At 33.7% G+C, this 11,803-nt stretch overlaps 4 protein-coding genes and 1 pseudogene across 8 annotated transcripts; 4 read left to right on the top strand and 1 right to left on the bottom strand.

Moving 5' to 3' along the window:
- Positions 1-756: 756 nt before the first annotated feature.
- AT5G39955 lies at positions 757-1,251 on the top strand (annotated as a pseudogene; the record flags this gene model as incomplete). Its single annotated transcript has 1 exon — positions 757-1,251.
- Positions 1,252-1,706: 455 nt separating this feature from the next.
- Positions 1,707-2,998, top strand: TRX2 (thioredoxin 2). Its single transcript, NM_123358.4, has 3 exons — positions 1,707-1,950; positions 2,037-2,159; positions 2,669-2,998. The coding sequence occupies exons 1-3, from the start codon at positions 1,804-1,806 to the stop codon at positions 2,798-2,800; spliced, it is 402 nt and encodes a 133-aa protein (NP_198811.1). The 5' UTR covers positions 1,707-1,803; the 3' UTR covers positions 2,801-2,998.
- Positions 2,984-6,224, bottom strand: AT5G39940 (FAD/NAD(P)-binding oxidoreductase family protein). 4 transcript variants are annotated; one of them, NM_123357.2, is made up of 16 exons: positions 5,923-6,132; positions 5,702-5,836; positions 5,557-5,616; positions 5,293-5,406; positions 5,125-5,212; positions 4,891-5,036; positions 4,690-4,791; positions 4,531-4,602; positions 4,338-4,437; positions 4,173-4,255; positions 4,010-4,087; positions 3,820-3,918; positions 3,677-3,727; positions 3,534-3,590; positions 3,331-3,372; positions 2,984-3,225 (listed from the first exon to the last, which is right to left on the bottom strand). In NM_123357.2, exons 1-16 carry the CDS (start codon positions 6,034-6,036, stop codon positions 3,124-3,126), a joined length of 1,443 nt encoding a protein of 480 aa, NP_198810.2. In that variant the 5' UTR covers positions 6,037-6,132; the 3' UTR covers positions 2,984-3,123. The 4 variants fall into 4 exon arrangements, with proteins under 4 accessions (NP_198810.2, NP_001332364.1, NP_001190440.1 ...); NM_001344310.1 differs by having other exon boundaries at positions 3,050-3,225; positions 3,534-3,578; positions 5,923-6,224; NM_001203511.1 differs by having other exon boundaries at positions 3,057-3,212; positions 5,923-6,224.
- A 121-nt stretch (positions 6,225-6,345) lies between these two features.
- Positions 6,346-8,660, top strand: CLPS5 (CLP1-similar protein 5). The gene is made up of 9 exons (NM_123356.3): positions 6,346-6,618; positions 6,768-6,836; positions 6,906-6,998; positions 7,072-7,316; positions 7,385-7,523; positions 7,620-7,676; positions 7,761-7,898; positions 7,985-8,211; positions 8,304-8,660. Exons 1-9 carry the CDS (start codon positions 6,445-6,447, stop codon positions 8,434-8,436), a joined length of 1,275 nt encoding a protein of 424 aa, NP_198809.2. The 5' UTR covers positions 6,346-6,444; the 3' UTR covers positions 8,437-8,660.
- Positions 8,661-10,548: 1,888 nt separating this feature from the next.
- On the top strand, positions 10,549-11,512 carry AT5G39920 (pre-mRNA cleavage complex II protein; the record flags this gene model as incomplete). The annotated part of the gene is made up of 3 exons (NM_123355.2): positions 10,549-10,692; positions 10,786-10,885; positions 11,380-11,512. Exons 1-3 carry the CDS (start codon positions 10,602-10,604, stop codon positions 11,510-11,512), a joined length of 324 nt encoding a protein of 107 aa, NP_198808.1. The 5' UTR covers positions 10,549-10,601.
- Positions 11,513-11,803: the final 291 nt, after the last annotated feature.

Genomic DNA, 11,803 nt, shown 5'->3' with positions numbered 1-11,803 from the left:
ATATTTCTAATGATGATATAATAGATAAAAAAACTAAAAAATATATATTTTTAATAAACTCTATTATTTTTCAGCTCAATTTAGTTTTACTTAAATTAAAATTATTTTTGATTCAGGTCCTATAAACTGAAACCTAAATAATTTGATCCGTAATTCATCAAATGAAATCTTTGTACAAATTTATCTTTTAATTCTTAACAAAATTGTTTATCTCCTAAATTTTTCATACTTTTTTCCAAAGCTTATGAATGCTCCACAACAAAATACAACTTGGTGAACATTTTGCCAACAAATAAAAATTTTCAAATGCAATAACACATTATGTGTTATACTATGCTTTAACGACTAATTTTTTGCGACACTAAAATGAAAACAGTAGTTTGATACATTTGTAAACTGATGCATTTTTAAAAAGATTGAATAAATTTTACATTCTCTCTTAAAAAAACCATACTTACAACAAAATCTAAAATCGAAAGAGCTACAATCCAAATCTTTGGTATTAATATTTCGGTTTGGTTCGATTTGATTATACAGTTTCAGTTTGGTCCGGTTCTTTATTTTTCACATTAATATTGAGAGAGTCAAAAAAAGCTCCACAAGCGAATCATAGTTGAGAGAGCCGACAAAAGCTCCACATAAACTTGCCAACTTCCTTTTCTCATAATCTTTGTAGAGTTCTTTCAATACATTTTTGAGTTCTTTAGCTTTCGACTTAGAAGTAGAAAGATCCACATACTCATAAGCTTATAAGTTTTTTCAAGAATCTGCAACTTCATCTAGGATCCAAGATTGCACCCATAGCCAAAATGATATTGTAATCCTTTTTGAGCTAGAAAGAAGCTTAGAAAGTGATGTGGACAACATGAAGACGCAATTAGATGTTTATTTGGATGAGCCAAGGTTACATAGAAAGGCTTTTCGAAATTTGGATGTTTTGAGCTATTGGAAAGAAAACCAACACAGATTTGGTAACTTAGCATCTATGGTGCATGACATACTTAGCATTCCTATCACGACAGTAGCATTTGAGTCTGCTTTTAGCATCAGAGCACGGGTCTCGAGTCCATACATGAACTGGTTGCTTCCGAAGAACTTTCAGACTCTGCTTTGTACTCATAATTGGTTGCGAGGATTTGCGGAATATGAAGGTAAAAATATTGTGTAGTTATGTTTTAAAACGAGGTTTCTTGCAGTGATCATGTTTTAAAACGAATTCATACTTTGAATTGTAGGTACCCTAAAAGACATTGATGATTTGCAACCAATATGCAAGGATGATTGCAATTAGTACCCGAGCAGAATCTTCAAGATCAGAAAATTCAAGTGCACCATGAAACAAATGTAGAAGAAGCAACATGTTTTGGAACTAAGAAGAATAAGAAACTTATTGTGTTTGAAAACTTGAACATGTTTGAGTTTGATTTATAGATATTAGTGTCTTTCGATTGGTAAGAATTTGAAATTTGATGGTAAGTGTTGATTTTAGTTTGTTTTATAAAAGGTTAGACACATTCTTGATTTAGTAGTTGTTTTGTGTTCCGAGTCACTTAAATTGCTTTTTTAATTTATATCTAAATGGGTATATGAGTTTAAATGGGCAATTTTATAAATCTTAAAATTAAATAATTTTAAATGGGGTAGATTTTAAATGGGCTAAATGAGGTGGGCATGCCCATAGTTGACCAGCTCTAGTGGTAGAAACGGCACGATGTTTGAATATTAAACGACACGATCGTTGACCAAAGAAAGCAGGGTCGTTCTTAAACGCAATCAGAGAGAGAAGCGAGACGAGAGACGATAATGGGAGGAGCTTTATCAACTGTGTTTGGAAGTGGAGAAGATGCAACAGCTGCAGGGACCGAATCTGAGCCAAGTCGCGTCCTAAAGTTTAGCTCTTCCGCTCGGTGGCAACTTCATTTCAACGAGATCAAAGAATCAAACAAACTGGTAACGTCTCTCAGACTCTCGATTCGATTCAATCGATTTCGTGTTTCAATGGAATTTAACTGATTTGGTTTCTGTGAATAATAAAGCTGGTGGTTGATTTCTCGGCCTCATGGTGCGGACCATGTAGGATGATTGAGCCTGCGATTCATGCCATGGCTGATAAGTTCAATGATGTTGATTTCGTCAAATTAGATGTTGATGAACTTCCTGTAAGTATCTCTGTCATAAAGTCTTCATCTTTTTTTTGTAATGCTATCAAAAGTTTCTGACTTTATTTGTCTCTGATTGATCCATAGACTATAGTTTACTGTTTTGTTTTACCTAAAATTCCTCCATTGGAGTGTTGTGAGAAGAAATTGGATAGCTTTATGGTACATAAGTGCAGATCAATCTAGTTCTGATATAACATGAGATTTGGTGTTTTGTAATGAGAAAAATATCTAAACTTGGTGCATCTCTGTCATGGTTATACTTTGCCAATCAAAGTTTCAACTTTTGTGTCTCTGTCTCTTGTTTTGACTGATCCATACTTCTCTGTTTTTCTCTGATTATGAGTAGAAGTTAGATTATGTTAAGGTACAACTGCTAATCACTCGAATTCTGATATATAGATGAGAAGTTGGTTGAAATGGGTTCACATAGCTGCTTCTGTTTCAACAGTTATTGGATTTTGTACTGAGAAACAATTTTAAATTTATTGCATGACTAATGTTTTCAGGATGTGGCTAAAGAGTTTAATGTGACGGCAATGCCTACCTTTGTGCTGGTGAAAAGGGGTAAAGAAATTGAAAGAATCATTGGTGCCAAAAAGGACGAACTTGAGAAGAAAGTTAGCAAACTCAGAGCATAATGAGCATTGTTAACGCCTTAACCAATAGTCTTGTGTAAACTCAATAATAAATGGTATGTTTATGGGGAATGTGATGTTCTATACTCTCTGCTAATGTAAGACCTTCTGTGTGATGCCATGATTGATTGAAATGGTTTGTTGAAATGCTTAGACTCTGCTTTCAGTGGTTTATGATACAAAGTTGACACCTTTTCAGCTTGTGCGTGTTGCAACCATATCATAGCTACAATAATAATGTCCGATAATGCTCCTACATAGATAAATAGAAACTGTATTTTGACAAAAAGAAAAAAAATGTTGACAGTACTTTTCTTATAAGCAAACTACAATCCTATAGTAACTTTTCTTTCTTTCGAACTTATTCTGCTACTACTTGCTAATTCGCCGATGTTTGTGCCTGCGATATAACCACCTGACCAAGCATTCTGCAGGTGTGAAATTTCATTTAGGAAAGTAAAAGATATGGTTTTTGTTGTTTCGTTTAATACATTTGAGTAAAAGATATTTCAATGCTATAACTAAAAGTTCACCTGGAAATTGAATCCTCCTGTAACTCCATCTACATTTAGTACCTGAATACACAAATGCAAGTAAAGATATGTTACATTTATCATGTCATGTGTGTGCGTGTGTACATGGATGCCTACTTCCACATGTCATGTGTCCATGTTCCAAATGCATTGTTTTACTAAATCACACAAATGAATTGTTGAAACATTGTTGCAATGCTTACTTCTCCCGCAAAGAAAAGATTTGGAACCAATTTGCTCTCCATTGTCTTCAAAGAAACCTTGAAACAGTAAGAGACACGTTAAAATCAGATTTAGTAAGAACCGCAATAAGAAAGGATTGGTTTTAAGTTTCAAAAGACGGAACCTCGGATAAAGGAACTCCTCCTGCTGTCACAAACTCATCTTTGTATTGACCCTTTTGCAGCAACATAACGTTACACAATATCATCACCATCATCATTATCTTGAGTAGTTTGATGAAAAGTGATAAAATGTTTCATGTTATACCTTTCCAGTGACTTGAAATGTACAATGTTTAAGAAGATCAGAAATAGAGCTCAAGGAGTTATTAGACAATGAAGCCCATAAGGTGTCCTTTGAAGAACCCTGCATGAACATGAAGACAATCAATGACATTCACGTAAGATTGAGAGGATTTACAATATAGAAAAGCTATGAAAGAAGGTTTTGTCAGAACCTCGCGGTCTAGAATGTATCTCCAGAATCTATTGACAAGACCAAATTGAGGAGGATAGGAATTGGACACTTTGTGCTTCTGCATTAAACAATGCTCAAACTTTTCAACAAACGAGACAAGAAACAAAGAGAACAAAAAGAGTAAAAGTATGAAATGTTGTTACTGAAAACTGCAGCTTGTGTTCTTTGAGTACAGATTTAGCAGTTTCGATGTTAATATCCGGTATGAAGTCGACAATAAGATGCCCTGCAGCCAAATTGAATATGTTCTAAAGTCTAGCGAGTTAACAGGAACAAAAATTCTCTCGTTAGAAATGAAAGATTCAGACCTTTGTACTTAGAACTAAAGAGGTACCGTGCACCCCATGCAGAGAGTCGAAGAATAACCGGTCCACTAAGTCCCCAATGTGTTACAAGCATAGGACCAATCTTGACAGAAAACAAAGTAATATATATGAACTTTTCCTTATGATAAAGGATTTTAAACAAAGTAAGAATAGCAAGGGGGGAAAAGATGCACACCTGCACGAGGTTAGACAAATCCGGGCATGGATTATCTAATTTCAGTTTGGCTTGGACTTTCGAGAAACTAATCTGGGAAATAGAAATAAACAATGTCACATACGAAGCTCGTAAAAATAAATTCGTGCTAACGAATTCTGGTTTTAGAGGAAAATTTACCCCTGCTAACTCGGTCAGCAATGGATCATTGATCTTAAAAGTGAATAAGCTCGGTACTGGATCTACAATGGAATGACCAAATTTAGTGGCTAAAGAGTGACCCTGTAACATAATTAAGCAAAACCATCTTAGGAAAACATGAGAACCCAACAGCTTTGAAAATAAAGAATTCGTATTCTTTAAATGGGGTTACTGTATAACCTTTTGGCTACTTCCAGTTGCAATCAGAAGATATGTAGCTTCTATAGATTCAGACGTGTCAGCACTTTGCTTCCCAACTTTAACAAGGAACTTTCCATCGGGTTTAATAGAAGCAGCTAACACAGACTTTCCTCTCTCAAGCCTAACTGTTTAAGGAAATTGAGAGGATATATGAATGGGAGACACAAGAGTTCAGAAGAATATGTATTTCAATAGATGTGTTATATATGATACCTCCTCTAATGTTTGCTTCATTTAAGAGACAATCAACTACAGATAATGAATTATCACTAACAGGGAATACTCTTCCATCATCTTCAGTCTGTCAAGAGATATGAATTAGGCGAAAGATACGGAGTAAGATAAACATCTCTAATGACAAATATGATGCAAATTCACAACCTTTAGTGGCACTCCATGCTCAGAAAACCATGACATAGTATCAGCAGGTCCATGTGTGTAAAAGAAAGAACCTTTAAGCTCTTTATGACCACGAGGATAATGCCCAGCCAAATTCTACTTACAGATTCGATATTTACGTTACCAAAACTTCAAAATCATACTAAAACCAATATGCTTCACATGACAAAACTGCAATAAAGCAGCTTCATGATTCTGCAATTTCAAGCATAAAGTTTGAAGCTTTCATGTATGAACAAGACTCACAATAGTATCATTGCAATGCCCATTTGTCACATTACATCGACCACCACCGGAAATCTTCACCTATGAATAACAAACGAGAAAACGAATGAACAAAAATCATCTCTCTATTTCACTAACTGAGTTAATGGAAAGAAGAGAAGCTAACCTTAGAAAGAAAACTCCCTTTTTCAATAACCAAAACTCTCAAATCAGGTGAGAGAGTTTTAGCCCTAATTGCTCCATAAACTCCAGCTGCTCCACCACCAACAACAACCAAAAGCTCACTCTCATCCTTTTCCCCCTTTTTTAAGAACCCAACAACAATTCAGACAAAACAAAACAAACAAAGAACAGAAACTGCTATAAATTACTAAGCGAAGTTTTTACCTTGTCGGCTAAACTAGTTATAGCAGTGGCAGTGAAAATTCTCCTTCTCCTGATTGTTCTACATAACAAAGCTTTTACAGGAACCCATACAGGATTTGCCAAATTCAAGCTCATTACACACTCAAAATTCCGAACTTTGATCCTACTTATCGAATTCTAACGTCAACGACTATTGCAAAGACTCTGATTCATGACCAAAATAAATCCGTTAAACCCTTAAGTTCTCAATTTGAGAAGCAAATGAAGATGATGATTAGAGATACCAAAACGACGCCGTTGCTTCATAAGGCTAAAACGACGCCGTTTACATGAGAGAGACGAAAGAATGGAGTTTTGTGCCGCAGCTATCTAAATAAATTCTTTCTTCCTTGAATGCGACGCTTCGTAATTCTCGATACATCGGAATATGGAATTCAAAGTTAGAAACTTTTCATCTTCCTCTCCAGAAATTGAACTCTTTAAATCCGAACTTAAGTCCCATCAAACTTTTTGTCTTCTTGAGAAATCTGATAGAGACAAAACATGTTTGGTCCTCAAATAAGACGAGTGAAGTTGGAGAAACAGAGCGAACTCAGAATCGAATTGCAACCTACTTCACCTCTCAGACTCCGTTTGCTCGATGGCAAGGCTGAGATTTTCGGCTATGAACTTCCACATGAAGTTTGGATCACATTTCCACCTCTCATGACATTTGCGGTATGCTTTTTACTTACGCAACTTCAAAATTCATCTTGTGGACTTGTGGGTTAGTTTAAAGATCTAAGCTTTAGGTAATGAATGATGTTATGAATTGAGATAACATAGAAAGTTATACTCTTGATGATTTATATTGCTCTACTATTCAGGTTTTTACATGGTATGGTGCAACTATTGAAATAGATGGTATCACAGGAAATGAATATATATCATGTGAGGTAAGTTTTTGGTTCCACTCACTCTTAGTTCAGATAATATAATGTTTACTAAATATATCTTTGTTATAGACGCCTATGGTGAACTATCTTGGACTGCACAACTCTCTACAAGTACAAAGACATCGTGTTACTTCCTCAACAAGAGATTCTGCATCTTCACAGGTAAATTTTTTTCTTACTAAAGAACATTAATTTCCAGTTCTTGTAGTAACTTGAATTGCGGTTTTGTTTGAAGGAGGGACCAAGGGTTATCATTGTAGGGGATATAGACTCTGGGAAGAGCACATTGGCTAAAATGCTTCTGAATTGGGCTGTAAAAGATGGTTGGAAACCGACATTTGTTGATCTTAATGTCGGTCAAAGCTCGATTACCATACCAGGAACTATCGCTGCTGCTCCTATCAAAATGCTTGTGGATCCTGTTGAAGGGTTTCCTCTTGATAAGGCTCTTATTCACTACTTTGGTCTCACAAATCCAAGGTGATTGACTTCAAATTCTGATTCTTTAGGGTTTAATATAACCTAATTTTCGTTTCTTGTACCTTCAGTGTAAACCTTAGACTGTACAGAACCCTTGTGGAAGAACTTGCCAGAGAATTAAAAGAAGAGTTTTCCGCAAACGCTGAATCTAGAGCTTCTGGGATGGTGATTGACACTATGGGATTTATCGTTCGTGAAGGCTATGCGGTCATTTTAGCATCTTTTTCTCTTGTTTTTTTGTGAACTAACATTTATGCTATGAACTACAAGATTTCTAATATGGTATCATTTTTAAATTTGCAGCTGCTTCTCCATGCAATAAGGACGTTTAATGCGTCTTTAGTTATTGTCGTTGGTCAAGTAATGTATCGAATATATTTTTTTCTCGCTTAACCCTAAATCAAGAAACCTACAATGACCTTCATTGATCTCTGTCATTTGCAGGAGGAAAAACTCGTCTATGATCTGAAGAAAAATCTAAAATTCAAGAAGAATCTACAAGTCTTGAATCTTGAGAAGTCAGAAGGAGTCTTCTCTAGGAGCTCTGACTTTCGCAAAACATTGAGGAACAGTAATATTCAGGTAGGCTTTTTCGATTTGACGATTTCAATAATTAGGTTTATTTATATGCTTTTGACTAAAGCAGAAGTCTTTAAATTTCTGCACAGAATTATTTCTATGGAGTCACCAACGATCTCACTGTCTACACAAAAACCGTTAAGTTCAGTGATGTGCAAGTATATCGAATCGGTGATTTTAGAGTGAGTGGTTCAACTTCTGCTCATCAAAGAGGAAATGACCCTTTGAAGATCACACTTGTGACAATTGACGAACATCTTGTGAACAAAGTTCTTGCTATCTCATACGCCATAAAACCTGATCAGATCATCTCAAGGTAATATCTACAACTTTTGTATGATTATACTTAAGCTACGGATGAAGAGATCGTTAATTTTGCGGCAATTATATATTTATATTTTTTTGTAGCATTGTTGCTGGATTTGTGTGTATCAAAAATGTTGATATTAGTGAAGAGAGAATTACATATGTCTCTCCATCAGCTGCGGAATTGCCTAGCAAAATATTGATCCTAGGGACTTTGACATGGCATGTAACTTGAGAAGCAAGAAACTAAAGATAGAACAAGGAGTTTTTTATTATTATTTTTAAGTTGTAAACTCTACTACATATATCTTTTCAACTTCTTTGAAGATGCTCCAGTTTATTCTCCTATATACTCTGTTTGTTGAATTGAAGATTTAACGAAAAATTTGGTTGTTTTGTTTTCTCTTTATAATAAGTACATGTACTTGATTTTGTTTTTAAAAAATCCACTGTATGTATAAAATCTATAAGTATCTCCAACAATAAGATATGTATTTGTACAAATCTTTAAGATATGTATGTATACACAGTATATATACACAGTATATATATATAGGATTTATCTCCCAACAATTTTTCTCTCGTCAATATATACTACGTACGACTACGAGGTTGAATAGTACGAGCCGATTTTTTTTTTCGTTCTATCGATGCAACGCCTACGTAAGTTCTTTGTGTAATGCATTCATTATTTTCACACACCACTTAATAAAATGGTAGTGGGTGAACTAACAAGATGTTGTTTTATATACTTGTAGTCTTTTAAAAAAATGAGAATCAACTTACAACAAGTTTGAATTTAGAAATTCTAAACAATATTTTTTTTTAGCTTTGATTATAAATATTTTGGCTTCTAGATACACCACCATTCTTAATTAGCTTGTAGTTGATTACAGATCAACACAGACAGATATAACTTACTGATGAAAATGAGCATATCTTAAGGAAATTAAGGAAATTACACTACGCAAATATCCCAAAATATCTTTAATTGGTCGTCTAGTAATATGCTAACTAACTTACTTTCTTAAGCAATATGTTTTAAGACGTTGAGGCAGGCTCGGCGTTTTACACAATCAAGTGAAGTCATAGCTTAGGGCATTATAGTAGAGAAATATATTTTTATAAAAATGTTTTTAAGTCTTTTATGTTTTTTTTTAAAACAATTATAGCCATTTTTTATATATTTATATTTGCTAAGCTTTTTATTTACTATCTTTCTTTAATCTCTTTAAATCAATAAAATATCTTGTTAATGAATTTAGTTTAGTAAAAATTTTAGATTTAAGAAAAATAAAACCTTAAACTCTAAGACTTTGATTACAAAATCAAAAATCAAAAACTTTCTAATGTAAGGTGTTTGAACTTTGATTACAAACTAAAAACTTTGTTTTGATTAATCAAATAAATGAGTTGGTTTTGCTACCCATTAAGACAACTCTGTTTGAAAAACTCAATTACGTGAATTTGATGAATAGTTTTGCAGGCAAAAATCTAAATAGAACTATATTTAAAGAATATAATTTTGTTTTTTCCTCAATATTTGCTTACAAAATGCTTATAAATTTTTTTAAAAAAACTGTTCTATAAAGTTTTACTATAACTTTTATATATTATTCTTATTTTTGATTATGCAAAAAAATAGAGGGCATAAATATTTTATTTGCATAGAACATTTATGGCGGACCGATCCTGCGTCGAAGATTTGAGGCAGTATTTAACCAGAGATGGAGGAGTTGAGAACAATACTATGAGCTGAATTGTTCACTCTCGGTAACATTTCTGTTGTTAGATAAAGGAAGCCTAGTCATCAACACGAAACAAAACTTGTCACGGACCAATATCACGTTAAAGTTACCAAGAGTATTTTTAATTTCTTCGCAAATTAAGTTCCCAAAAATATCTTTAATTGGTCGTATAGTAATATGCAAACTTACTTTCTTAAGTCATCCTATTAGCTGAGTCAGTTTAAGTCAATTATTTTTTCAAAGATTCCTATTAGCTGGACCGTTCATGCTTTGTAACTAGTAGTAAATTGGTAAACAAAAGAAACTTCGTCATCAAATATAAAACAAAACGTGTAACTGACCAATAGCACGTTAAAGTTACCAAGAGTATTTTTCATTTCTTCGCAAATTAGTCTAAATGAAAGTTGCCAAAAATATAACCTGAAAAATATTCTTCTAGTTTTAAGTTCTAACCTAATAGAGTTCATCGATCAAAATACTAATTAGACTTTGATAAAGCGAAGTTGCATGAGTGAAGATAGATAAAACCGTGCAAGTTAGCATCCACCCACCGATTTCACACCATTATAAATAAATAAACCCCTTCGCTAGTAGAGATCAAACCAACCATGAGAGATCTAAGAATATAGATAAAACAAGAGAGAAAGAAAAAATGGTGACACTACTCCATCTTCCCGAAAACCTCATGCAAATTGCTACTTTAATTCAGAACGGAAATACCGAAGGCTTAACCCAAATGATGGGTAAATAGATCTCAAAGCTTTATTTTAGTTCTTTGATTAACAACAATTACATCTTCACTTTTCTTAATTATTTTTTCTTTCGTTTTGTGTCAGCGGAGTTTAATGAGAATGTGAATGCCATATTGACTACGGAAGGTCACTCAGCAATTCACCTTGCTGTTCTAGGCGGTCACGCCGGCTGTGTTACGGTGAGGTTTCTTTTTGTCTCGGTAACTTACAATGGAAACATGGTAAGGCTATCGGTAATAACCTCTTTAATTGGTTTTGACTCCTTTAATACTCTCTCTTACATTTGGTATGATGTCATACTTCTCGTGCAAAAATAGACCGTTTTTATATAGAATTCTTATACTTGTATAGTAATAATTTTGTAGTATTTGAGTTTAAGTCATGTTCTTTGTGATGACCATCGAAACCAAACACACAATTTGATTAAGTTTTAAAGAACCCAATCAGTCAATTGGGAAATAAAAAGGTATAAAATGGAGTATGCTAGCAAATAAATGGGCAACAGTAAACAATATAGAAAGTGATCAGTAAACTCTCTGTTTTGCTGATGATACTCTTCTCTCGTCCTCCTGATACGCTAAGAAAAGGATTATTGCCATATATATTTGTTGAAAACGATTAAGTTACGGATGAAGAGATCGTTAAATTTACGGCAATATATATTTGTTTTTTTTGCAGCATTGTTGCTGGAATTGTGTGTATCAAAAATGTTGATATTGGTGAAGAGAGATTTACATATGTCTCTCCATCAGCTGCGGAATTGCCTAGCAAAATATTTATTCTAGGGGCTTTGACATGGCATGTAACTTGAGAAGCAAGAAACTAAAGACAGAACGAGGAGTTTTTTATTATTAGTTTTTAAGTTGTAAACCCTACTATATATATCTTTTCAACTTCTTTGAAGATGCTCCAGTTTATTCTCCTATATACTCTCTGTTTGTTGAATTGAAGATTTAACGAAAAATTTGGTTGTTTTGTTTTCTCTTTATAATAAGTACATGTACTTGATTTTGTTTTTAAAAAATATCCAATCCGTTACATACAGTCATACAGTGTAGGTATAAAATCTATAAGAATTTGAAAAAAGAAAAATTCCTCGGCA

Source organism: Arabidopsis thaliana, chromosome 5, assembly GCF_000001735.4.
Source record: "Arabidopsis thaliana chromosome 5, partial sequence".
NCBI classification, from domain to species: domain Eukaryota; kingdom Viridiplantae; phylum Streptophyta; class Magnoliopsida; order Brassicales; family Brassicaceae; genus Arabidopsis; species Arabidopsis thaliana.
This window is presented reverse-complemented; position numbering and strand designations above follow the sequence as displayed.

What these genes read in the sequence shown, in the direction of transcription:
- TRX2 (NM_123358.4), top strand. Translation starts at nt 1,804, where the DNA reads ATGGGAGGAGCTTTATCAACTGTGTTTGGAAGTGGAGAAGATGCAACA. An exon ending in TCAAAGAATCAAACAAACTG is followed by an intron (nt 1,951 to 2,036) that starts GTAACGTCTCTC and finishes TGAATAATAAAG; the next exon opens with CTGGTGGTTGATTTCTCGGC. An exon ending in TAGATGTTGATGAACTTCCT is followed by an intron (nt 2,160 to 2,668) that starts GTAAGTATCTCT and finishes TAATGTTTTCAG; the next exon opens with GATGTGGCTAAAGAGTTTAA.
- AT5G39940 (NM_123357.2), bottom strand. Translation starts at nt 6,036, where the DNA reads ATGAGCTTGAATTTGGCAAATCCTGTATGGGTTCCTGTAAAAGCTTTG. An exon ending in GGCATTGCAATGATACTATT is followed by an intron (nt 5,407 to 5,556) that starts GTGAGTCTTGTT and finishes ATCTGTAAGTAG; the next exon opens with AATTTGGCTGGGCATTATCC. An exon ending in CTTTAGTTCTAAGTACAAAG is followed by an intron (nt 4,256 to 4,337) that starts GTCTGAATCTTT and finishes ATTTGGCTGCAG; the next exon opens with GGCATCTTATTGTCGACTTC.
- CLPS5 (NM_123356.3), top strand. Translation starts at nt 6,445, where the DNA reads ATGTTTGGTCCTCAAATAAGACGAGTGAAGTTGGAGAAACAGAGCGAA. An exon ending in TCGTTCGTGAAGGCTATGCG is followed by an intron (nt 7,524 to 7,619) that starts GTCATTTTAGCA and finishes TTAAATTTGCAG; the next exon opens with CTGCTTCTCCATGCAATAAG. An exon ending in TAGTTATTGTCGTTGGTCAA is followed by an intron (nt 7,677 to 7,760) that starts GTAATGTATCGA and finishes TGTCATTTGCAG; the next exon opens with GAGGAAAAACTCGTCTATGA.